The sequence below is a fragment of the Sinohyriopsis cumingii genome, chromosome 2, assembly GCF_028554795.1.
Source record: "Sinohyriopsis cumingii isolate HCF-2022 chromosome 2, ASM2855479v2, whole genome shotgun sequence".
Lineage (NCBI taxonomy): Eukaryota > Metazoa > Mollusca > Bivalvia > Unionida > Unionidae > Sinohyriopsis > Sinohyriopsis cumingii.
The window spans coordinates 28245127-28270146 of record NC_142962.1 but is presented as its reverse complement, the minus strand read 5'-3'; the positions used below and the strand labels follow the sequence as shown (position 1 = coordinate 28270146).

Sequence of the window (25020 nt, the reverse complement as noted above, 5' to 3'; positions counted from 1 at the left end):
GGACACTATTGGAACATAATGAATCCTAAACTGGACACAACTGGAACATAATGAATCCTATATTGGACACTACTGGAGCATAATGAATTCTATTTATAAAACTGAACACTACTGGAGCATAATGAATTATATTTATAAAACTGGACACTATTGGAACACGATGAATCCTATACTGGACACTACTGGAACATAATGAATCTTATTTATACAACTGGACACTACTGGAAAATATAAAATCCTATTTATACAAATGGACACTACTGGAACATAATGAATCCTATTTATACAACTGGACATTACTGGAACATAATGAATCATATTTATACAACTGGACACTACTGGAACATAATGAATCCTATTTATACAACTGGACACTACTGGAACATAATGAATCCTATTTATACAACTGGACACTACTGGAACATAATGAATCCTATTTATACAACTGGACACTACTGGAACATAATGAATCCTATTTATACAACTGGAACATAATGAATCCTATTGGGCATCACTGGAACATAATGAATCCTATTTATACAACTGGACACTACTGGAACATAATGAATCATATTTATACAACTGGACACTACTGGAACATAATGAATCCTATTTATACAACTGGACATTACTGGAACATAATGAATCCTATTTATACAACTGGACACTACTGGAACATAATGAAACTTTTGTATTCAATTATACAATTAATCAATCAGTAGACTGATACTCTCCAACAATCTTAGTACATACCTGCCAAAAAAATCAGAACGTGGATTGCAGTCTTTAAGTTAAAACTTTGCCAGATTAATGGTTATGTCACTGTCACAGACAGGGTTAATCCATTATCACAAACAGGGTTATTTCACTGTCAAAGACAGGGTTATTTCACTGTTACAGAGTTAATTAACTGTCAAATACAGGGTTAATCCATTAATACAAACAGGGCTATTCCACTGTCACAGACATTATATATATATATATATATATATATATATATATATATATATATATATATATATATATATATATATATATATATATATATTTCACTGACATCTTTGTGGTAAAGATTAATCAATAACCTTCAATTAACAGTCCCCAATCATACATACATATTCCCTGCTTTGCATGATATATTTTGGCCAACTTACTCTTCCATAGCTGAGTATCCTTCAGCAGGAGAATTTCCATCAGTGACTGGCCACTTTCTTGCTGTATCATACTTAGCAGGCAGAACAGCCGCCGCAAGCCATCTGTAACGAAGAATATGATTGTCAATGTGTGTGTTGTTTGTAAGCCATCTGTAATGAAGAATATGATTATGAATGTGTGTTGTTTAAAAGTACATCAACATTTGTTATAAAGGAACATAGAAAAGATAATATCCTAAAAGTGTCATGTGTATTTTATATTTCAAGCAGGAAGATAGAAAATACAAAATACTAATAATGTCATGTGCATATTGTATAAATAAGCAGTCAGGAAGTGACACATAAGAAGGTCTTAAATAAGATATATCCCAGTCAATGAATTGTGTGAAAGAACATATAAACTGAGTATATTTCACATATGTATTGAACTTGTTTTTGGTCAAGAAATACAATACACCTGTTAAGTTAGCTGCCTGGCCATGCAAGGGGCATGTTTTTGAGTTAGCTGCCTGGTCATGCAAAGGGACCATTTTTTAGCTAGCAGCCCGAACGTGCAAAGGGCCCATTTTTAAGCTGGTAGCCTGATTATGCCAGGGCATACTTTTAAGTTGCTAGCCTGATTATGCCAGGGCATATTTTAAGTTAGCTGCATGATCACGCAAAGGGCCTGTGTTTAGGTTACACTCACTTTGCAAAACGATGCCTCTGAAACATACACTATTTTAAGTTAGCTCTCATGTTTCCCAGACTGGTTTTCCTTAGATAATGTGATTTTTTGAAACAACCAATTCCCTGTTGATTTTCAAGCTGAAACACTGTAAATGGCTGTGTGTACAGTCTACAGTCAGAATCTAGTCTTTGTTGAAAACAGCAGTGAAAAGCATTTCAGTCTTCAATTGCTCATAAAATATTACTTATTATATATGTTCATGTCCTACTGTGAAAATAAAGACAGTTGACATAAATTATGTATTTGTTAACAATTTCCTCTGTAATTTCCAAAAACATCACATTCCAGACAGATCAAAATAGGGCACCACTCATTTACAAAAATTAACTTTTTTTTATATCATTGCAAGTAAAAAAAAAAACTATGGATCTTTGGTACAAACTTGTGTATTTTGAATTCTAACCTGTAAAAATTGTAATGCTGTTTGGAAAAATAATTTTTTAAAAATTAATTTTGATCACCCTACTGTTACATGTGATTAATCTGTCCACCTAGTTATGTGATGTTCAATGATTTAACCTGTCATAATACTTTCAGTAAATTAAATATTAAACTGTGGATTGAGGAGTCATTTTATATAGTGTTTCAATAAAGAAAACTGAGATACTTTTAAATATTCCACATCTGACAAATTTACAAACTGTTCATTATGTGAATACAATGATGGGTTATATCTTTTACCAAAATCCCTAAGAGTTGCACATGACATTCACTTCACACATGGTACACTTGCTACCTTGTTGTCACGAACCATCACATAACCAATCAGAGGTTGTTTATATTTGATCAGGATGCTTATTGAGGATGTCTGTAAGAATGTCACATGACTGTTCCGTGAACAAGTAAGTTAATTTTATACTTTTACTGGAATTCAAGGTGAAATATGGAGGCTTCTGTTTGAATAACAAGAGACCCAAGAGGTTCACCCAAATGACATGCTTAATAGACAACTGATTTTACTTGCTATGGGCAGGAACTCTTTCATCTTCAAAAGGGCACTTGTTGAAAATGCCATTTCAGCTTAATATGCCAAGGGCTGATGTGTAAAGAAATGGTTCAAGGACTGTCAGCAGGTGAAGAAGAAGAAGGGATACTTAGTGTCGAATTTGGTTAAATTTGTGTTCCAGTCAGTGTGAACAAAGGACAGCTCATTATCATTCACATAGGGGAAAGTAAAGGCTAATTACTTATGTAATGTGGAAAACAGAAATAATACTGTTCCAATTACATTACTCACATACTCTGCTTTGTAAAGAAAGTTTATAGCCTTCAATACAACGAAGAAACAATCTTTCTAATGCAGAGGAACCAAAAAATGAAGCCCCATTCACTTAGAATACATGAGAAACCAGATATAGATTGAGGCAAACCCTGGGATTAGGGCCATCCAATTTTTTGAGCTCTGCATTTTTATTGTAATTAATCAGCATTACTACTAAGTATTGTAAACATGATGCTACTGCATAACTAATATTCTTCCAGGGCAGAATATTAATCATTTTTTTTTGTAAGCTCCGTAGACAACTGACTTAGATTTAGAAATGCCCCAAGATCTGAGTTATCCACTCTTTTAAACTCTGTATTTGTTTGTAATTAATCATTATTATTGCTAAGTACTGTAAATATGAAGTCATTTGATTGTCATACAAGTTTTATAAATGATCTACACTCTGAAAGATAAAAAATACAACTTATCTGTGAAATGATACATCTCAAAAATACACTAACCACCCAGCCTTCACTTTGAGAATGCTTCTATATTCTTGATAGTTTTATGTATAAAAAAATTAAATAAATAAAAAAATAAAAAAATATAAAAAATAAATTAATAATAATAATAATAATAATAAAAAGTTAAAAGTGCCATAACAATTAAATATATATTTTTTCAGTAACTTCACAAGGAAGTATAAACCCTGAATATTATGTACTTATTTTTATATCAAGCAAATCATATGGTGATGAATAACAGAACCATATGCTCATGTAGTTGTGTACATGTAGCTGTGTACTTGTAATTGATCTTGGTGTAACCTATATGCATATACAACATGACAGACAACATTACCAGTCTCATGGCATCCACTTTTTCAAAGCTCTACCATAATTATCAAAAGAGTAACTGCTCAAATGTCAAAGCTTGGAAATTAATTCACAAGAAACTAGAAAAGCCACAGTATTCAGTCACACTACATTTAATGCATTATGGGAGTGTCTACTGCTGATTCTGACACATGAATAAATAAAGAACTAAATCAATTTATAGTATAAATCAATAAATTAAACAAAACTGATGGCATTTAATGTATGAGATCTTGCAGCATGTATGTCTTAGTGCAGTGTATGAATGTAGCTAGCTTTATTTCTTTCTTTCAGGTTTCCAATTCAATGAGTGTAGCATTTGATTTATGCTCATACAAACATTCAAATATTTCAAGTGGTTATTTTATATATATTTATTTTTAGATATTTGGTAGAGTTTTTAAGTTTGTTGTCTTATTCATTAGCTAGAAGAAACTGGAGTCTACAGTGACTGACTCATTCAGGTTTGTTGTCTTATTCATTGGCTAGAAGAAACTGGAGTCAACAGTAGCTGACTCATTCGGGTTTGTTGTCTTATTCATTCATTGGAAAATGCATGAGCTAACTTGTAACAATGTTCATTTATGAGACAGCTTTCACATGAAGTGAGTGTAGCTGCTAAATGGACAGTTTATTTGTGAGACAGCATAGCTATCCTGCTGCTGAGTATATTTGATTGAACGTTCAAAATAAGGTATACAGATTTGATTTCTTAATCAGTTCCATTTCTTTATAAATCATATTTTTTCTCCAAAAAAAAGTAAATGATCTGAGGCACAATAATTTTTTTTTTAATGCAAGTTATTTATTACAACGGAAGATTTTTAAAATAGAAGGGTACATTTTCAACTACTATTTTAATAAAAAGTATAAAGTACAATGCCAAGGACCAATTTGTAAATTTTCGGAAAAGTACATGTTAAAATTGCACAATTCAAAACATTTAATGTAAGTAATGCTTAAATATTATGATTTTATAACTTCTTACCTGATTTGGCTACAATGCCTTGAAGCCACTGTATGATCCTGAGGGCAAACTGTTGGTGGGCCACCACTGTTGAATGCATGACTTGAACCTTCAGGGGTTTATTGTTATGCCGGGACGTGTTCCTCTGCCAAATAAATAAATCAACATTCATTGGATGGAAACGTAATAATAAGCTAATTCCTATCTGAAGACTTCTATGGTAGCATCTGATGAAACAAATAAAGTTCCAATTTCTAAGGAAATGCTAGCTTATTCTGCAACTGACAAATAGATAAGTAAAACTGTTACTAAGCATGGAATGCTTACTCCAAAGACAGCAACCACTGGGTATGTGCACTGGAACTCCAACAGAGGCACTGCAACTCCTGAGTTCCCGCCACCCCGACTGATCAGAAGATTATTTGAAATGGTGCTCCCATCCATTCAGTTAGAATACAAATATTTTAGCAAAGGCAACTTTGAGAGTGTGACGCTTTTTAAGCATGATGGAAATATTCAGCTACTGGCAAAATGTGATAGGAATTGGCATAAATGTGAGAAACCAGATACCATTGGCTTCGATGTTGAATGCTGAATCATTCTGCATGGTATGTGAGTATTTACACTGGATAAAATTGTGGCAGGCACAACTTGGGAAGTCAGGTTATTCTTTTTTATTTTTTTTAATAATAAATGTTCAGTATCATAAAAATCTACAGACAAGATACTTTACCTGACAGGATACTTTACCTGACAGGATACTTTGCCTGACAGGATACTTTGCCTGACAGGATACTTTGCCTTTTGAGACAAACTTAGCCATGTATTTTGTGTTGGAATTTTAGGCAACAGTTAATACTGGGGAATGGAATAATACAATGCATTATCCATGATGATAGGTGAGAGATCTTAAAGGGGAGCTCTGTAGACCACTCAGCCAGGGCCCCCTCTCCAACTTGAGACTTTACATGATTACTACTCACCATGATCAACAATCAACTAAATTAATGTATCCTTAGAGTCAAAAATAGACAAGGCACTAATCACAGACATATTGTATCCTTAGAGTCAAAGTGCACACGACACTAATCATAGACATACTGCATCCACAGAGTCAAAAGAGCACAAGGCCCTAATCACAGACATACTGCATTTGTAGAGTCAAAAGTACAAAAGACACTAATCACAGACATAATGTATCTGTAGAGTCAAAAGTACACAACACACTAATCACAGACATACTGCATCCATAGAGTCAAAAGTACACAACACACTAATCACAGACATATTGCATCCATAGTCAAAAGTACTCAAGACACTAATCACAGACATACTGCATCCATAGTCAAAAGTACACAACACACTAATCACAGACATAATGCATCCATAGGGTCAAAAGTACTCAAGACACTAATCACAGACATACTGCATCCATAGAGTCAAAAGTACACAACACACTAATCACAGACATACTGCATCCATAGAGTCAAAAGTACACAACACACTAATCACAGACATACTGGATCCACAGAGTCAAAAGCACACAAGACACTAATCAAAGACATAATGTATGTGTAGAATGAAAAGTGCACAAAATGCTAATCACATACATACTGCATCCACAGGGTCAAAAGTACACAAGACACTAATCACAGACATAATGTATATGTAGAATGAAAAGAAACTAATCACAGACATAATCCATCTGTAGAGTCAAAAGTGCAGAAGACACTAATCGCCAACAAACAACAAAAACAATGAAGAATGAGATATCTTCATTCATGTCTAATAGCAAATTAGCATCCTTTTTCCAATACTGAATGGCTTCTGTGTCAGGATGTTATGTCAAATTTTGGTCAAATTCTGTTTTTAGATAAATTGTTTAAATCGTTTCTAATTTTAGTAACAATAGCCATATTTGGTGGCAGATCAACATAACTTGTACAAATCTAAGAGGCTTCAAATTACAAATTTGAAATTGCTTCATGCCAGGACACTTACTGCAACTTTGGCTTAAATTCTGTAAATTGGTTTTTGAGGTCATTGAAAGCATCTGTTTTACTTTCAGTACCGGTAATAGCAGCATCATCTGATGGCAAATCAGCATCATCTGAATGCAGTTTAAAGCCATTCATGCTCTTTATGCAAGAAAACCTCATCAAAACCTGCTATAAAACATCTATTCTGCAAAACCAACTTTTCTCTGAGCCACAATGATGCTGAATATTGCTTTTGACCCAAAATCAATAGGCCTCTTTTATATGTTGTGTACAAACCATCTATAAACGTTTGGACAAGGTACATGGTTAAGATTTAACATTTTTGTACAGAAACCAATTTCTACCATAAGTCACAGTGACCTTGACCATAGATATTTTTGTTAAAAAATCAAAAGGCCTCTCCTGAACTCCAAACGCAAGCCATCCATAAAGTCTGGTCTAGGTTTGTCATTTAGAACTGTTAGTGTGTGGATCATTTCTATTCTTTCTTCCACAATTACTCTGAGCCTTGACCTTTGACTCTTAAATTAACAGGCTTCTTCCTTACCTCATGTGTAAACCATTCATAGAGACTGGTTCGATACATTTAGTAGAACTCACGTTACTGTGCAGAAACCAATTTTCTTCTTTTTGTCAGTGACCTTGACATTTGACCTTTTGAACTCAAGATCAACAGGGTTCTTCCTTACCCCAAGTGCATGCCATCCACAAAGTCTGGTCCATGCATGTTATGTAAAACTATTGTTATTGTGCAAAAACTATTGTTCTTCTTTCAGTAACATTATAAGGTTATTAATACCCAAGTGCAAGCCATCCACAAAGTATGGAGACTCTAGATCATGGAGAACTCAAAATACTGTGCAGACAAACTGGTAAGCGACTGATTGACAGACATCATAACCTAGTGTGCTCTGCTTTAAGGCAGGCATAACAAAAACTGAATCCTGTGAAATTTTGAAAATAGACAATTTCTGATAAAATAATTTTCTTTCCTGCATAAATCTAAAATATCTGGGATTTTATTTGTCAGATGAAAATTTATGAACATAATTATTAACAGTGCAACATAAATATTAACTTTTATAGGTCGGATCTCATATGCTGAGTGTGGCCAGATGTCATAATTGAGTCAAAGTTGATTAGGATATAGAGTAAAACACAATCTGGAATACAACAGTTGGGTTGATATTGATAAAACTGGTTGATATTTGTCTTTAAACTTTAATATGTACCTTTACAAATTTGGCATTATCATTTAATGAAAACCATTCTATTCAGAGGAAAAAAGGTACAAGCTATGTTATGGTTTCTAACATTAAACGTAGATCCTACAATTAATTTACCCAGGTACAAGACAGTCAAAGACAAATTAAACTTGTTCATTACAAACTGGTTTTATGTCTTAAATTGACAAAGTATGAAATAGACACCTTTTTCACCTTTATATCATCTTAACATGACTTGATTGACACAATTCAAAATTATAAATGGCATAACCAACTGTATTTGACCTAATCTAGTAAGTGCTCAGCACACTTAGAAAATTCATTTTGAGGGCAAAAATGTCACTAAATCTTCATTCCTACAGGAATCCCTTTTAACCCATTTCAACCATGTTAACATGAGTACTAAATGTAATCATCACAAACTTTACTGAGAATTAATTCTACCCTGAATTTGTTTATCAACTTGGATTTATTCAACAATTTTTATCAGTGCATAATTCTTAATAATAATCTGGGAGTTAGTTCTTCCTATACATTTTAGATTAGAGATGTGCAACACCTGCTTGGCTGCAGTATATATCACAATAATTGAGAGGCAATATAATATATAATGTAATATTTATCTTACAGTCAATCAGTAGGAAATGCAATACATAATATGATATTCATCTTACAGTCAGCAGGCAATGCAGTACATGATGTGATATCTATCTTACAGTCAGCAGGCAATGCAGTACATGATGTGATATCTATCTTACAATCAGCAGGCAATGCAAAACATAATGTGATATCTATCTTAGTCAGCAGGCAATGCAAAACACAATGTGGTATGTATCTTACAGTCAGCATGCAATGCAATACATGTGGTATGCATCTTACAGTCAGTCAGCAGGCAATGCAATACATAATGTGATATCTATCTTAGTCAGCAGGCAATGCAATATACATAATGTGGTATGCATCTTACAGTCTGCAGACAATGCACTACATAATGTGATATCTATCTTACAGTCAGCAGGCAATGCAATACATACTGATTCCTACCTTGTCTGTCCATCTGTCTGTCTTTGCGTGTTATGTCTATGTTGCTGTATTGGCATTGTAAGAATGTAACAATGTTTCTAGAACTACCTATATATCACTACCATATTGCAGATAATGCATATGTTTCCACCGTTCCGGTGGTCTAAGTGGTTAGAGAATCCACCTTGGACGAGGGAGTTGCAGGTTCAAAACTCCGGCCGAGTCACAACAAAGATTTATAAAAGTGATGCTAGGAGCTGCCTCACTTGGTGCTCAGCATTAAGATGTTAGTGTTAGGACTAGTTGGCCTCCTGTAAGAGTGATGTGATTGAGTGTGACATGATGCTACATGTCTGCAGCATGATGCCCCAGTGCTAGACATTACTGTAAACTGTCACACTGCAGACATCGTAGTGATATGACTGAAAAAATTTTAAAGTTACATTTTTAACAAAAATCCAAATCACACACAATGGTTATGTTACTAACTGTATGAAGCTTATATAACAATTTTACCCATGAAGCCTAATATATTTTGTTACTAACTGTATGAAGCTTCCCTTGAAGCCTAGTATATTTTGTTACTAACTGTATGAAGCTTATATAAATTTTACCCTTGAAGCCTAGTATATTTTGTTACTAACTGTATGAAGCTTATATAACCATTTTACCCCTGAACCCTAGTATATTTTGTTACTTACTGTATGAAGCTTATATAACTATTTTACCCTTGAAGCCTAGTATATTTTGCTACTAACTGTATGAAGCTTATATAACAATTTTACCCTTGAAGCCTAGTATATTTTGAGACAGAAGTCTTAAATACAGCAGACGAGCTTGCATTTCAGATTTTGGGAACCATTCTGGTCTTAGCAAAGCATTAGGAAGCAGAAATGTTTTTGTATTGTCATTAAATCTACAAATTATCTTCAAAAATTAATTCAGATTATAAAACAGAAATGTTCAACATGTGATTCATTTCTTATCATACATAACCATACCTGACCAAAAAAATTGTCTCATCTTACTTCACCAAGACTGTTGGTTTCTACTGCTCAGTAGGGGAACCAGTCTGTCAACTAATGTCTAGTTGAAGGATAACATGACATAAAAGAAAGCACCAACATCTGTAATAATTTTAATGAAGAGACATAAAACCTTCAATTTCCTTTCTCTCTTTCACCTCTAATTCATGTCTTTCACAATTTATCACCTTCAAGTATTAACACATCAATGTACTGCCACATCCATAATGCAATATGGAAAGAAATATTCCTAAAGTAGTAGATATAGATGCAGCATATTGCCACAGAAAATACTGCATTGCTGATGTATACAATTAATTGTAATGCCTCTATTACCGGTATTTATAGCATGACATGAGAAACAAAATTCAGGTTTCAGACAATGCTTGTTCATGTCTTGTAAGGGTATTCTAGGTAGTGTCAAGACTTAATGTGTATTCCTGTCCAATAAGAGTTCTCTAGGTAGTGTCAAGACTTAATGTGTATTCCTGTCCAATAAGGGTTCTCTAGGCAGTGTCAAGACTTAATGTGTATTCCTGTCCAATAAGGGTATTCTAGGTAGTGTCAAGACTTAATGTGTATTCCTGTCCAATAAGGGTATTCTAGGTAGTGTCAAGACTTAATGTGTATTCCTGTCCAATAAGGGTTCTCTAGGTAGTGTCAGACTTAATGTGTATTCCTGTCCAATAAGGGTTCTCTAGGTAGTGTCAAGACTTAATGTGTATTCCTGTCCAATAAGGGTTCTCTAGGCAGTGTCAAGACTTAATGTGTATTCCTGTCCAATAAGGGTTCTCTAGGTAGTGTCAAGACTTAATGTGTATTCCTGTCCAATAAGGGTTCTCTAGGTAGTGTCCATACCGTTATGACTCTTTGGTCTTAAACTACATAACAGAAAATAGTAAAAAGCAACACATTTTGTAAAATGCAACAAATAATTTATTTCCATAGAATACAGAGAGACAAATTAAAAATATCTTATAGAATGGTGAATTAAATTCTAAATAGTCTTAAAAATTCTATCACAAGTCCAATAGTATCAAGTCTTCTAAATGAGTTCCAGTGGTAATCCAAATGAAATCCAATCTATTGTGCTGATGTGCTATTGGTCTTTATGTATCACAACGATATAATAAAAATGTCTTGAAATAAACTGACTATAATTCCAAAACAGCCATTAACTCCTAAAGTCTGAGCACCTTGTAATTTCAATGAATGACTGAAATAAATTGTATCCATACAAATGAACTGAACACAACAATTTGACTCCTCTAGGACTGATGTTCATGCTAAGAATAACTGTTGTTGTTATTGTAGAGTTTAATGCCATTTTTCAGCACAAGATAGGTAATAAATGACAGCCAGTGGAGGATGACCCAAGGAAAACTCTGGAAAGAACCACTGACCCACAGGAAGCTACTGGCAAGCTCTCTCACATAACCATCCTGGCTAAGCCCGAGACTCAAACTGATGCAGATGTGAGATGGCAGCGATCCATAACTGAAAGCACTTTAGACCACTCAGCCACTTGTGGTCCCTCTAGAAATTACTATTTTTCAGGAAATCACCACTTAGATAAAAAAATGAGATGCAATTCAGAAGCAGAATGAGGGCCAAATAATCACTTAAAAATCAATCTAACTTTGTCAACAAGGTCAAGTACTTAAGCAGCTAGCCAATCAGGAATTAAGTCAGCCTGGTTTTCAAGTAGAAACCCATCAAATTCATCATTAAGATTTCTCCTACAGCTTCCATGGTCAAAAGCTACAATAACATGTTTACTCAAACAAAATAACCTCATCCTAAAGTACAAACAATCTTGAAAAATGTGATGTTTTTACTAAAATGACCACATCTTAAAATACAAACCCAAAATTAGTATTTAATATGTTATTTACCAAATGACCATAACAATCTAAGATCATGAAAATTAACACACATAATATAGATATATATAACAATACTTATTTCTTTTTCCTTTCAGACATAGGTATTACAGGTAGTGTCTAGACTCAATGCTTGTTCCATTCAAAGTACTTAGAATACTGACGAAATGGGGTATCAAGATAAAACAATATTTTAAACAGGATAAAAGATATGTGGGATATTGATAATTAATATTCTTTCTGTGCCTATAGTCAAATATCAACACCACAATACAAGTAATGTCAATTATAATGACATTATTCTTCTCTTTATTTTTTAAGAGAACTAATTAAAATGAAATCATGCAATATTTTGAGAAAATTTGTCAGCAATTAACTTTCATGAACATTTCCAATCGAAATTATTCTGGACTGTTTTAAATAGTACAAAGAAGCAATCACAGTATCTGAAGGAAGGTAACAAACCAGAGTCTAATGCCCTCCTTTTATAATTAGAAACTGAGCTATGTCCCTTTATAAATCTCTGCCTTTCAAGATCAAGAGACAGAGAGAGAGAGCTAATACCAAAAAATCTATAAATATATGAAGCACAAACTATTCTTAGTGACAGTAATGTAAACAGCATATCATAGTCTTATCAGGGATTGAAATCCCTACAAGAAGAAAAAAATCCATGAAACTGTCAACAAAAGGCCTAAAACTGTACCTCAGCATGGAAATGTCAACAAAATGTCTAAAACTGTACATCAGTATGGAAATGTCAACAAAATGTCCAAAACTGTAAAACAGCATGGAAATGTCTGCAACATGCCAACAACTGTACAACATGAAAAGTTCTGCAAAATGTCAAAAACTAAGCAAAAGAATGGTAAAATCTGCAAAATGCCAACAACTGTATAATAGCATGGAAAATACTGCAAAATGCCCAAAACTGAACAGCATGGAAAGATCTGCAAAATACCAAAATTTGTCCAACAGCATGGAAAAGACTGCAAAATGTCAGAAACAGCAAAAAAGCATGGAAAGGGGGAAAGGTCTGCAAAATGCCAAAAATGGAACAATGTCATTGAAATGACCAAAACTGTACAACTGAATGATAAAGTCTGCAAAAATCCAAGCTATTTTACAACTGAAACTAGCAACACAGTAAACACAAGATCTTCATGAATATCCAACTTTGTTTTAGATGACACAGTTGTCCACAAACCTCCTTTAAAGCTTATGGTTGACAATTTAATCCAAGAAGAGGTAATACACCAGCTAACAGCCAATATTTCACTTATGATATTAATTTAGTGCACAATATTAAAGTACTTTTTGAGCAAACAATGCTGAAACTTTTGAAATTTGATAGCAAGCACATGGGGGGAACACTGTTTCCAGGACACAGGATTTAAAAGGTAACATAAAGCCTGTTACTTTGAACAAAAGTGACATGTCAACCAATGGCATTAGACTTAGTTTGAACAAGGGTGACATGTCAACCAATGGCCTTAGACTATTACTTCAGATACAGCCACTTTAGCCGCATTACACAAGCAAAATCTACCTTATTTTACTATATATATATATATATATATATATATATATATATATATATATATGTGACAAAATTAACAGTAAAACCTAAAATAAATCAATGATATAAAAAAAATATTTTTATTCAGAATTCAAACAATAAATCCAAAGAATAGCAAAATATGCCAATGATATGAAAATTTTTGCAAGCACAATGGTAGGGTGGGGCTTGCGGATCAAAAGGTATGTGATTTGGATTTTATTTTAACGTAGCTTTAACAATTTTTCAGTCATATTGCTACGATGTCTGCAATGTGGCAGTTTTATAGTGATGTCTAGGACTGTGGCATCATGCCACAGACAATGTAGCATGATGTCCCACCCAGTCACATTATTCTGACACCAGGCCAACCAGTCCTAACACTAGCCTCTTAACACTGCGCGCCAAGCGAGGCAGCTGTAAGTACCATTTTTGTAAGTCTTTGGTTTGACTCGGTTGGGGATCAAACCCATGACCTCTCACATCTGAGGCAGATCAAAAGGTATGCTTATTACCCAAGTTTCAGTGGTCCTAATAACTTTATAATTTGACAAAGAAACATGGAATACATATGCCTTCTGTAAACTGTGTCTTATATAAAAAGCAAATAACACCCTTGACCAATGTTTATGTCAGACTCGAAACGTTGGTAAAGATCAAAAGGATTTTAATTATCTTTTGAATAAAGCAAAACAAAAATAATCTGGGGCCCCGAGTGGCTGAGTGGTCTAAAGATGCTCTCCATTACGGATCACTGCCATCTCACCTCTGTCTGCGTGGGTTCAAGTCTCGGATTCAGCCAATGTGGGTATGTGAGAAAGCTTGCCAGTAGCTTCTCAAGCGTCGGTGGTTCTTTCCGGGGATTTCTCGGGTTCTTCCTCCACCATTAATACTGGCCGCCACGTATAGCTTATCATGTGCTGAAAAAATGGCGTTAAACCCTACAACAACAACAATAAAAACAATAATAACTGATTAAGCACCCAAACTATGCCACATTTACTGAAAATGTGGATATGCTGGAGAACATCGGAATGAGCTGTAAGCAGAAAATTAATTAAAATCACAAACTGGCCTATTATACTAACTTGTCATTCATGCTGTTAGAAGCAATTTATAGATTTATTCATTCATGTATTGTTTGGGAACAGCTAGAGTCTCGGACAAATATACACAGCCAGGGACAAATAAAACCATCTCTATCTCCCATTTTTCTGTGCTTGGATTTTTCTAGATCTTCTATGATTAAAGTGTGGTCATTTCCAATCAATAAAAATCCTTGACCATCAAAATTATCAAAAAAAGACATTTTCTAAACATTCCAGACCAAAAAAAAATTTAGTGTTCAAATTTTTAATGGTTTTAACACGTCCTCCAGAAACGAAAGTGTGCAAACAGGCAGATGAACAATGATACCTATATCGCCAAGGAGATAAAAATAACATATTTAATAGTCCTTTCTACAACAAAAGCACATATGTACATCCATAGTGAAAAGGTTTACAATGCACTATCCTAAAAATAAAACCCACCTCTATGATCTCTTTGGCTCTTTTACAAGGTTCAACTCCTCCTGACAGCACACTACTCCTCCCCTGAAATAGCACAAATGTTAGTATACTACACAGTCACAAAAAATGTAAAAATAGTATTACGTAATTCCTACATCATGAGGTGAAACCATCATCTAAAATATTTTCTCTATCTTGCCCTAATGCTCATACATACAAATTTTTATATTTAAAATAGCTGAAAGCTTTTCTGTAACTGACATTTTAGACATTTTAATGTTTAATACTCGATAAGGTTCATAGGCAGTACAAATCAACCTTTGTATGCTGCATTATTATGTCGATATACAGTACACCCTCATTAAAGGGCCCTTCATTTTAATACAGTTCTTGTTTAAAGGGAGAATGGACATGGATCACATTTCATTGAGTTGTACTGAAATTATCTGTATCATGTCCTTCATTGTAAGGCAGTCTCACTGTAAGGCAGTATACTCTACAACTCCCATGGACAGTGTTATAATGAACACTGTACCTCATTATAAGACAGTCTCACTGCAAGGCAGCATACTCTACAACTCCCATGGACAGTGTACCTCATTATAAGACAGTCTCACTGTAAGGCAGTATACTCTACAACTCCCATGGACAGTGTTATAATGAATATTGTCTTTCATTATAGGGCAGTCTCACTGATAGGCACTACACCATAAGGCTCTCATGCAGACAAAATAATAATGACTTGTGTACTTCATTATAAGGCACTCTCAATATCTGGCACTACACTCTACAAGTCCCATGGAAGCATTATAATGACCACTCTCAATATCTGGTACTACACTCTACAACTCCCATGGAAGCATTATAATGACTTGTGTACTTCATTATAAGGCACTCTCAATATCTGGCACTACACTCTACAAATCCCATGGAAGCATTATAATGACTTATGTACTTCATTATAAGGCACTCTCAATATCTGGCACTACACTCTACAACTACCATGGAAGTATTATAATGATTTGTGTACTTCATTATAAGCAGTCTCACTATAAAGCAATATACAAGAGGGGATTCATATGGACAGTGCTATAATATATACTGTACTTAATTTTATTATATGCTCATTTTTTTCTCTGCTAACTTTACATTGTCAGAATCATGCAGTATTTTACAATACTGCAATCAAGTGCACTTCATATTGCACTCATGTACGATTTGGTTGATTAAATTTGTTTCTGAATGAACTAAAACAGATGTTTCATGGACTGCCACATACATTCCGCGTCAACTGTTTTGATACAATGTTTCAGATTTAGGCTAGAGATAGATGCCAGACAGGTCTGGTTCCCTACAAATAACATGCAAGTGACATGGCATAAACTGTCTTCTTTAGCTGGCAATAAGAATGGCTAAAAAATACTTACAGTTTCACATCCTGAATTTTCTCAAAATGTACTTTCTCAGTACTGCAAATCCAAATTACATGAGCCATGTCATGGGTTCTAAAGCTTGAATACACATTTCAAAACTGTACTATAATTTCAACTATATTCCATGTGCAATTACATCCTCCTTACTACACTCAAAACGAAATAAAAATTATATTCCATAAAGTCTTTTTGATAATTGCAACTGAAATACTTCATATTTTCCCCACATTATGATTTCAAACATTCAACAACAGAACAGAAACACCCTTGCAAATGTCAACACACAGCTGAAATCTGATGTACTTCATGTAGAATTGGCACAGATAAATCCAGCCCATAATCAGGAAATTTTGTAGAATTGACAAAAAATACCAAAATCTATTCATTCCAGATCAAATGGAAAAGTTATTGCAATGCGCATTCATTCACAATATGACTCCAAATTTCAATTTAAGTAGACCAAAAGGCCATTTTCTTTTGAAAGTTATGTCTAGCATGCAGCTAAGTTCAAATTTATCTAGGCAGAGTTATGTCCACATTAATGTTGATGTTGTGTAATGATAAATCTGCTCTTGTGTATTTAGTTGGGAATATGGCATACATTCATTTACGTTGTTTCTTGTAGTATAGTTTGTTTATATAATTAAGCCTTAATTAGAATAAGAAAATGAGCACATAATGAAAAGGTTACTGCATCTGAATGTGAAAATATAAACTCATTTTGTTGGATGGATATATTGCACTCCCAAGATCGTGCTTATTTCCATCCGAAAAACTTGTTCATATTTTTCCACACATATGCAGTAATCTATAAATATGGTGTTCTCACTATAAAGCAGTATACAAGAGGGGATTCATATGGACACTGGTATAATGTATACTGTACTTCATTATATGGTGTTCTCACTATAAGGCTGTATGCAAGAGGGGATTCATATGGACACTGGTATAATGTATACTGTACTTCATTATATGGTGTTCTCACTATAAGGCTATATGCAAGAGGGGATTCATATGGACACTGGTATAATGTATACTGTACTTCATTATATGGTGTTCTCACCATAAAGCTGTATGCAAGAAGGGATTCATATGGACACTGGTATAATGTATACTGTACTTCATTATATGGTGTACTCACTATAAGGCTGTATACAAGAGGGGATTCATATGGACAGTGGTATAATGTATACTGTACTTAATTATATGGTGTTTTCACTATAAGGTAGTATACAAGAAGGGATTCACATGGACAGTGGTATAATGTATACTGTACTTCATTATATGGTGTTTTCACTATAATCACTATACAAGAGGGGATTCATATGGACAGTGGTATAATGTATACTGTACTTAATTATATGGTGTTTTTACTATAAGGTAGCATACAAGAGGGGATTCATATGGACAGTGCTATAATGTATACTGTACTTCATTAAATGATGTTCTCACTATAAGGCAATATACTCTATGGCTTTCATGGACAGTGTTATAATGAGGGAGAAATGTATTACCAAATTTGGCGTAATTCTACCTAGTGGTACTGAAGGAGAAAGTCAGCCATGACACGTAAGAATAAAAAATGGATATGAAGGCACCTAATCTAAAGGATAGTCCCTCCAAGATGGCAATTTTATATTCCTATGCTATAAACATACATCTGTGTGAATGCATCACTATTTTCTAAGGTATACTCTGTAAAAAGGTTGAGCTGTAAAATATAGTATTTTTTATCTTTCTGTGTTATACACATCTGTGCATGCATCTAGCTATGCCACTGCTTGGAAAACACATACTGCAGTGGACTGTAAAATAGTATTAATACAAGCCAATTACCTCTCTATCCACTATTGTGGCCAAGTCAACAGCTTGCTTATGTGTACAGTCGATGGCTCTCTGAAGAGCAGTGATAACCTTTAAAGAAAAGATACAAATAAGAAACAAAGCCAGAGGACACAACTAATCTGATTTTTTTCTCACAGCGATGTAACATTTTCCAATTTAATACATATTTTGTCAAGTTATCAGAAATACTTGTTTAAGTGGACTAAAAGCATTTGCCTGATTGTATGGTACTATTACCTCATGATCACATCACCCATTTTCATTTTCACAAACCCATAGAGGTATAAGGCTAATTATAAGTGGCAAAAAAAGCGTAATTGGGCATAAAAAGTGTGATCTACATATTACATGCCAGAATTACATCTGGTCAAAACTCGTGTCACAAAGAGCAAAGTCCATAAAACCAAAATACAAACACAAAATATACTGAAAAATTATTCATATTCTGCATTAACTTCAACTAGTCTACAAATGTAGCTTTTGCTGAATGATCATAAATTCTGCAATGATCATGGTCAGGCGCTGTATTACATTACTCACATGTTCTTCTTTTAAAGTGTGTAAAGCAGTGTTGATTTGTCACTTTTTCTGATCTGATATGTTTAAAAGTTTAAAAAGTTCCATCTGCTCTAACATTTTCTGTGATATAACATCCACAACTCACACCATAAAGCATTCCACTTAACAACTGGCACCATTTAAAAAATATAGACTGGTTTACTAGCTAATTAGCCTATCAATAAAATGAATTAGGCAAAGTGAACTTTTGAAAAAACCCATGTTTTCTTGGAAATAGGGTCATATACTGTTGCTATAAATAGCAAATAAGTAAAGTCTTCTTATGCTATTCTTATGCAGCAGTTACCTTTTTAAGAATATTCTCAAATTTATATGAGTGGAATAAAAGAGATGATAATAAAATGACAAAAACAACTTTTTTCTGCTTTAGTTTTATTTTATTTTTTAATGTAGCAGAAGAGCTTAATTAATCTGCAGTCTTGTGTAAAAAGTAATTTGCTGAAAAAAGCACAATGATTATGCCAAGAGCATAATGGTTGGCATGTATGAATGCACAAAGTGAAATTAGAACAGAGATTGTATAATTTATAGTTTGAAAAGAAATCAAATAGAGGAGACCCCATTTCTGCAAAGTCTAGAAAAGCCATACAAAACAGGAAAGTAAAAAACTTAAACATTAAGGTTAATCTAATATGTGGACGGGCATACAAAAATGAATATATAGAAAAATCGACATGTATATAAACACCAAAAGTGATTTTATGTCAAGCTTCTGCAAAAACAGGCTCAACAAAAATTACATAGTAATATGTAATTACAAAGAAAGGCTTAACAACAACCACCTGATATCTTTTAATCAGAAAACAGGCCTGACAAAAATTACTTAGCAGTGGGTAATTACAATACAGGCTCAACAAAATTTAACTAGTTGCTTGTAATTACAGAACAGGCACTTCAAAATTTACCAAGACGATTGCAAAGAAGGCTTGAAAAAATTACTTAGTAACTGGTAAATACAAAAGTAAAGTACAGTGTGATCCCGCTATGGTGCATTCCGTTATAACGCGAATTCTCATATAACACAGTCACGGTGTGGCTCCTGAAATTTTATATACATGCATTTTTCACGCACATGGAAAAGAATTCTTTCTGAAAAGTAAAAACCAATAACCATACAACGTTTATTATCATTTTGGGGAAGAGATCACGCACGAATAATACAAGACGATCGTGGAGTGGCTCCTGAAATTTTATGCATTTTTTTCGTACACGGGAAAAAAGTTTTTTCTTCTTAAAAGTATGAAAAATAAAATGTAAAATGTTTATTCTAGGATCGCATAGGGCTTCGCCAATGTCGCAAACTACGATTTTATTTTCCTAATTGGCAGCAAAATATAACATCTGGTGATTTTTTTTTTAAATGGCAACATTGTTAGCTGTTTAAACTTGTAAATAAACCATTAATTTGGAATGGAAAAATTCAGAGGCCCCATGAAAGGAATTCACAAACGTGATACAAAATGCACTGAAATTTATCTATTGTTACATAAACAATTTCTTTGTCCATACTGACAAGTCATCTTAACATTGCATTGTTATATCATAATCCGCTTATGTTAACATCGAGCATGAGTACTGTAATGTTGTGAGATATCTGTTTTCTTTCGTTGTTGACATTTCCGGTAGTGGAGATCAATGGGACAAGGCATTATCTCATAATCTATCTTTCGTCAGATTTTCTGCCGCTCGCTAATAATTAACATATTTACATAGACTGACATCTGTGTGTGGATGGTATGTAAAATTCCTCTTGTTTCCACTCAGAATTAAATCCTTCAGAACACCCTCATGTTTTGTACTAATCTTTGTCATCAGACCAGAACACCTGCGTCTCCATCGTCCGTTGACCCTTTGTTAAATTGAGTGGAAGGCAGCATCACTCCGCAACCACAAATGTAAAAAAATAAATCTTACTTGTTGGTTTATTCAATAGGCAGGGAGGAAGTATAACTATGATCAACTAAACAATGGCCAATTCCTTTTTTTTAAATGTAATCAGATAAAATATTTTGCTTAAATTTCAAAGAAAACATTACCCTCGAAGCACCAACTGTTATGAAAACGTAATAAACAAATGGAAAAAAATTCTCAATAATGCAATACAATTATTTGATGTTGCCACCACAATAAGAAACAGGCATTTGTTTGGTTCTCTAAAGCTGGCCTTTAGTGGTAACTTCAACAGCGCACACATATTTCATCAAGGAAAGCCGATTACAATCTTCAATAAAAACAAAGAACTTTACTTCAAAGAAGTCAGTGCCAAACTTAAATAAAAGCAATGGAATCTGATGGACTTTTGCATTTTCCAATGTGAATGGAAAATGTTTGTGCTTACGAATGCTACCAATGGCAGCTTAGATGCAAACTAACTTTTACCGATTTAGGAAGTACTGAAAAGTAAATGTGCTTCATCATTCGTGACGTGATTGTGCTATGTTTATCCACTGAATTCAGACCTAGATGACCTGTGACAAAATTATTGAATATTTTAAAATATGTGTGGAATTTTTCAATGGAATTACTTGTATTGTGGATTCAATGTATGTGAAGAGATTCGCAGGTGAATACAGTGTTGATACTCTATTCATGCTATACATAAGACATGTATATATAACCAGTATACACGTATATATACCAATCCATGGTTCTCTAAATAAAGTAAAATATTTTATATGCCTTATCTGTTTTCACAACAGGTGTATTTCCCATTTAATATGCATCGATTTAAGATGGTAACAGTGCCAATGAAGCATGTATTTTACTGCCCGCATTTATTACCTACCCCCCTACCCATTTGTTGGGGTATATGCATCATTTTCTTCAGCTAACTGACCTGGTTGCTTATAACACCGTTTGGTCTATAACACGGTCATGTTCTATGGCTCCCAACTACCGTGTTATAGCAAGGTCACACTGTACTGGGCTAAGATCTTTAACAAGAAGTTTTCTTTTTGCAAGCTATTTTAAATTTCTCAAGTTCTGACTGAACATACAAGCATAACAAAAAATTTCACTGTACCTAAAAGATAAAATACTATTTCCAATGTGCCTTCTTTCCCCTCACTGCCATTTACCTGTTCATACGTGTGTACTTCATCATTGAATAGCATACAGATGTATGTGTCATCCAGGGGGCCATCCACTTCAAGTCCCTCAGGTAGTGTCTCACACTGTTCCCATGTTAACAGTTCAACTGCATACTTAAGCACTGCAGAGAACAGAGCACTTGCCCGGTCACTCAGGTCAACTGGCAGTAAATCCACCGGATTCTGGAAAAGTAATTTCAGTGGTTTCATTTAGGTATAAGCCAACATCACAAACAATTTCAAGAAAGAGCTTCATTCAAACTCACACTAGGCATTAAAGCCTGATTCACCTGCATTTCTATCATGTTTGCTATTGGACTTCACTCTCTGCAACAAAGAAAGTGGCACAAGTCATGCTGACTTACCATCTCTTCCGGGCCAATGCCATATACCAAGAGAGTGATGTGAGCCATGCAGACTTACCATCTCTCTCTGGCAACTACTACATACAAAAGAAGCTGTGTAATCTACATAGACATCCCATCTCTTGCAGGCCACGACTAAATACAAAGAGACTGGTGAGAGCCATGCAGACTTACCATCTCTCTCTGGTAACTGCCAGATACAAAAAAGAGTGGTGTCAGCCATGCACTCTTGCTGGGATCCATACAAACTTATAACCTCTCCAAGACTACAACTACACACAGAGTGGTGTGATCCATACAAACTAACAACCTCTCCAAGACTACTACTACACACAGTGTGGTGTGATCCATACAAATGTATAGCCTCTCCAATACTACCATAGTGGTGTGATCCATACAGACTTATAGCCTTTCCAGCACTACTACACACTGAGAGTGGTATGATCCTTACAGACTTAAAACCTCTCTAATACTACTACAGTGGTCCCCCTCACGAACGGACCAACTGACCAGCGGCCACCCACTCTTTACAGCCAGAATCCCTTGGCACAGATGAGTTTGTGTTCAAAAGTACCCCTCAAGGCCACCCTGATAACACAAAAAGTGGACACAATATTAGTGCACAAATGCAAAATTTACCCCTCACAAGCAGGCACATTTTATTATTAATTTGTCCAGAACTAATATTTAATTACGGTGAGGTAAGTAATCTGATTATCTTCCCGATGTATGTTTGGTTACTGAAAGAAGTGTTGGCTAATGTACATGTACCACTAAGGTTATTATTATATCATGAATGCCGATGTTTGCAGGAAATGGGGGTAGCAGCATTTTGATAGAGCATTGAGCTCCACACATTTTTTTTTTTTAAACTGACGATTACAACCACTGTTTTTAATTGTCAAGAACATAACATGGTCAGATAGAAATGGGGTCAGCAGTGTTTTGATAGAGCTTTGCGCTTCATACAGTGGATTCTTTTTTAATTGATGATTATGACCGGACATTTTTAATTGTCAAGATCATAGCATGGTCAAATAGAAATGGGGTCAGCAGTGTTTTAATAGAGCTTTGGGCTTTATACAGCTGATTTTTCTTTTAAATTGACGATTACAACAGACGAAATTGTCAAGATCATAACATGGTCAAATAGGCTAAAATTAGGTTTTGTGGATTAACACACACACAGAGAAACAGTTAACATTAAACAAAACAGGGTACCAGACAAAAACTGAAATATCATGTGACAGTTCATGTATCACTTCCTGTATAATAACGCATTTCGTTTACAAATGTTTCGTCTGCAAAATTAAATTGCAGTATTGTACGATTAGCCACATATGAATAAATCATTACAAAACTTTAACATGTCATCACATCAATGAAGAAATAATACTTTAGAAGAAAAATAATAGTTATTCGATGTTGGGAAGACTTTAAAAAAACAAGAGTGTAAAAAGTATAGAGAACATTCTGTAGCAGTGTGAAAATGAAGTAAATGGAAAGAGAATTATTTTAAATACAAAACAGCGTATGTACCAAGATTTAAATAACGTTTTTGAATGGTTTTAAAATGCGCATGCCAACAATATATCACTCCTGTCATTTCACGACTAAGAAAACGAACAATTAATTTATGTTACCTTGAAATAAATCTGTTTTTAAGATAAGAACATTTTAATAATTAATGCTACTTTTAAATGAAGATAATAACTGCTTTAAGTTATATGTAGCTTTCCTACTATATACACATATACATACACGTCTCACAAATACCCCTCTGGAAAGGCCACCTGTCTTATAAGGCCACTTTCCCATTGCAGAAGTGATGTCCATATATGAGGGGGATCACTGTACACACAGTGTGGTGTGATCTAAGCAGACCTATAACCTCTCCAATACTACTACACACAGGGAGTGGTATGATCCATACAGACCTATAACCTCTCCAATACTACTACACACAGTGTGGTGTGATCCATACAGACCTATAACCTCTCCAATACTACTACACACAGTGTGGTGTGATCCATACAGACTTATAACCTCTCCAATACTACTACACACAGAGAGTGGTATGATCCATACAGACCTATAACCTCTCCGATATTACTACACACAGTGTGGTGTGATCCATACAGACCTATAACCTCTCCAATACTACTACACACAGAGAGCGGTGTGATCCATACAAATTTATAACCTCTCTAATACTACTACACAAAGAGAGTGGTATGATCCATACAAATTTATAACCTCTCTAATACTACTACACAAAGAGAGTGGTATGATCCATACAGACTTATAACCTCTCCAATACTACTACACAAAGAGAGTGGTATGATCCATACAGACTTATAACCTCTCCAATACTACTACACAAAGAGAGTGGTGTGATCCATACAGACTTATAACCTCTTCAAGACTACTACACACAGTGTGGTTGTGCCAGTCAAGCAAACTTGCCATCTCTCTCAGGCAAATACTAAATACAAAGAAACTTGCATGAGCCATACAGACTTACTATCTCTCCCATTAAACTACTACATT

The 25020-nt window shown here is 34.4% G+C and overlaps 1 protein-coding gene across 3 annotated transcripts in view; it reads right to left on the bottom strand.

Annotated features, from left to right (window-relative positions):
- LOC149804531 (E3 ubiquitin-protein ligase UBR2-like) overlaps positions 1–25020 on the bottom strand; it is a 214651-nt gene that overhangs the window by 173693 nt on the left and 15938 nt on the right. For all 3 annotated transcript variants that reach the window (XM_089941199.1, XM_089941180.1, XM_089941188.1), the window contains exons 5-9: positions 22094–22288; positions 18429–18506; positions 15181–15243; positions 4955–5078; positions 1155–1256 (exon numbers count right to left, since the gene is read on the bottom strand). In XM_089941199.1, coding sequence (XP_089797325.1) covers positions 1155–1256; positions 4955–5078; positions 15181–15243; positions 18429–18506; positions 22094–22288 — 562 coding nt within the window. The remainder of the gene's footprint in view (positions 1–1154; positions 1257–4954; positions 5079–15180; positions 15244–18428; positions 18507–22093; positions 22289–25020) is intronic.